We start from the raw sequence: 660 nt of genomic DNA on the forward strand, positions 1-660 counted from the left end.
TGCGGTGCCCCATCTTCCATTGCTGGAGCCACTTTGAGTCGCTTGGTGCCCTGGTGCTCGACACCTACGTGATGGAGCTGGCAGAGGAAGGTGGGTGCCCTCCCACCCTCCCTAGACGCTGGCATGGGGTGCCGGAGCATCAGCATAGGGGATCACCCTGCGGCACCGCCATGAATGCCCTGGGGCATCACCCGGAGGCTCAGCCATCCTTGGGGTGGGCAAGTAGGTCTTACCCGGTGCACAGCCCGCTCCCGTGCTGCCTTCCTGAGCACCCTGGGTGCTTGCTGTAGGTCCCCGGCATCTTGGCTTGGGTGCCCCAGCAGCGCCATGCATTGGCACCCTGCGTGGGGCCATCTCTGCCCGGCGTGGGTGCAGAGTGCCCGGGGATGGGTTCCCTGCAGTGGCAGGGGCGTGTGGGCGGTGCTGCCAGGCTCCCCGCGCCTCGGCTCAGCTGGCGGGTTCCCCGCAGCGCTGCTGGCGCAGAACCTCAACTCGGACGACCAGGACGTGGTGCTGCGTGCCCTGAAGCGCGTGCCCGAGGGCCGCCTGAAGAAGGAGGGACTGAAGGCGCTGAGCCTGCTCCTCGTGGAGGGCAACAGCAAGGTGGTGAGCGCCGTGTCGGCCCCGCCCCGCAGCCTGGCGGAAAAACCTCGCTTCCGC

General features: G+C 68.2%; 1 protein-coding gene across 1 annotated transcript in view; it reads left to right on the forward strand.

The window, feature by feature from the left end:
- FAM65A (family with sequence similarity 65, member A) overlaps positions 1–660 on the forward strand; it is a gene marked incomplete at its 5' end in the record, with an annotated part of 11,258 nt that overhangs the window by 6,943 nt on the left and 3,655 nt on the right. Inside the window, 2 exon segments of the mRNA XM_009330368.1 lie at positions 2–90; positions 470–621. Coding sequence (XP_009328643.1) covers positions 2–90; positions 470–621 — 241 coding nt within the window.

Source organism: Pygoscelis adeliae, unplaced genomic scaffold (genome assembly GCF_000699105.1).
Source record: "Pygoscelis adeliae isolate BGI_AS28 unplaced genomic scaffold, ASM69910v1 Scaffold458, whole genome shotgun sequence".
In the NCBI taxonomy this organism is placed as follows: domain Eukaryota; kingdom Metazoa; phylum Chordata; class Aves; order Sphenisciformes; family Spheniscidae; genus Pygoscelis; species Pygoscelis adeliae.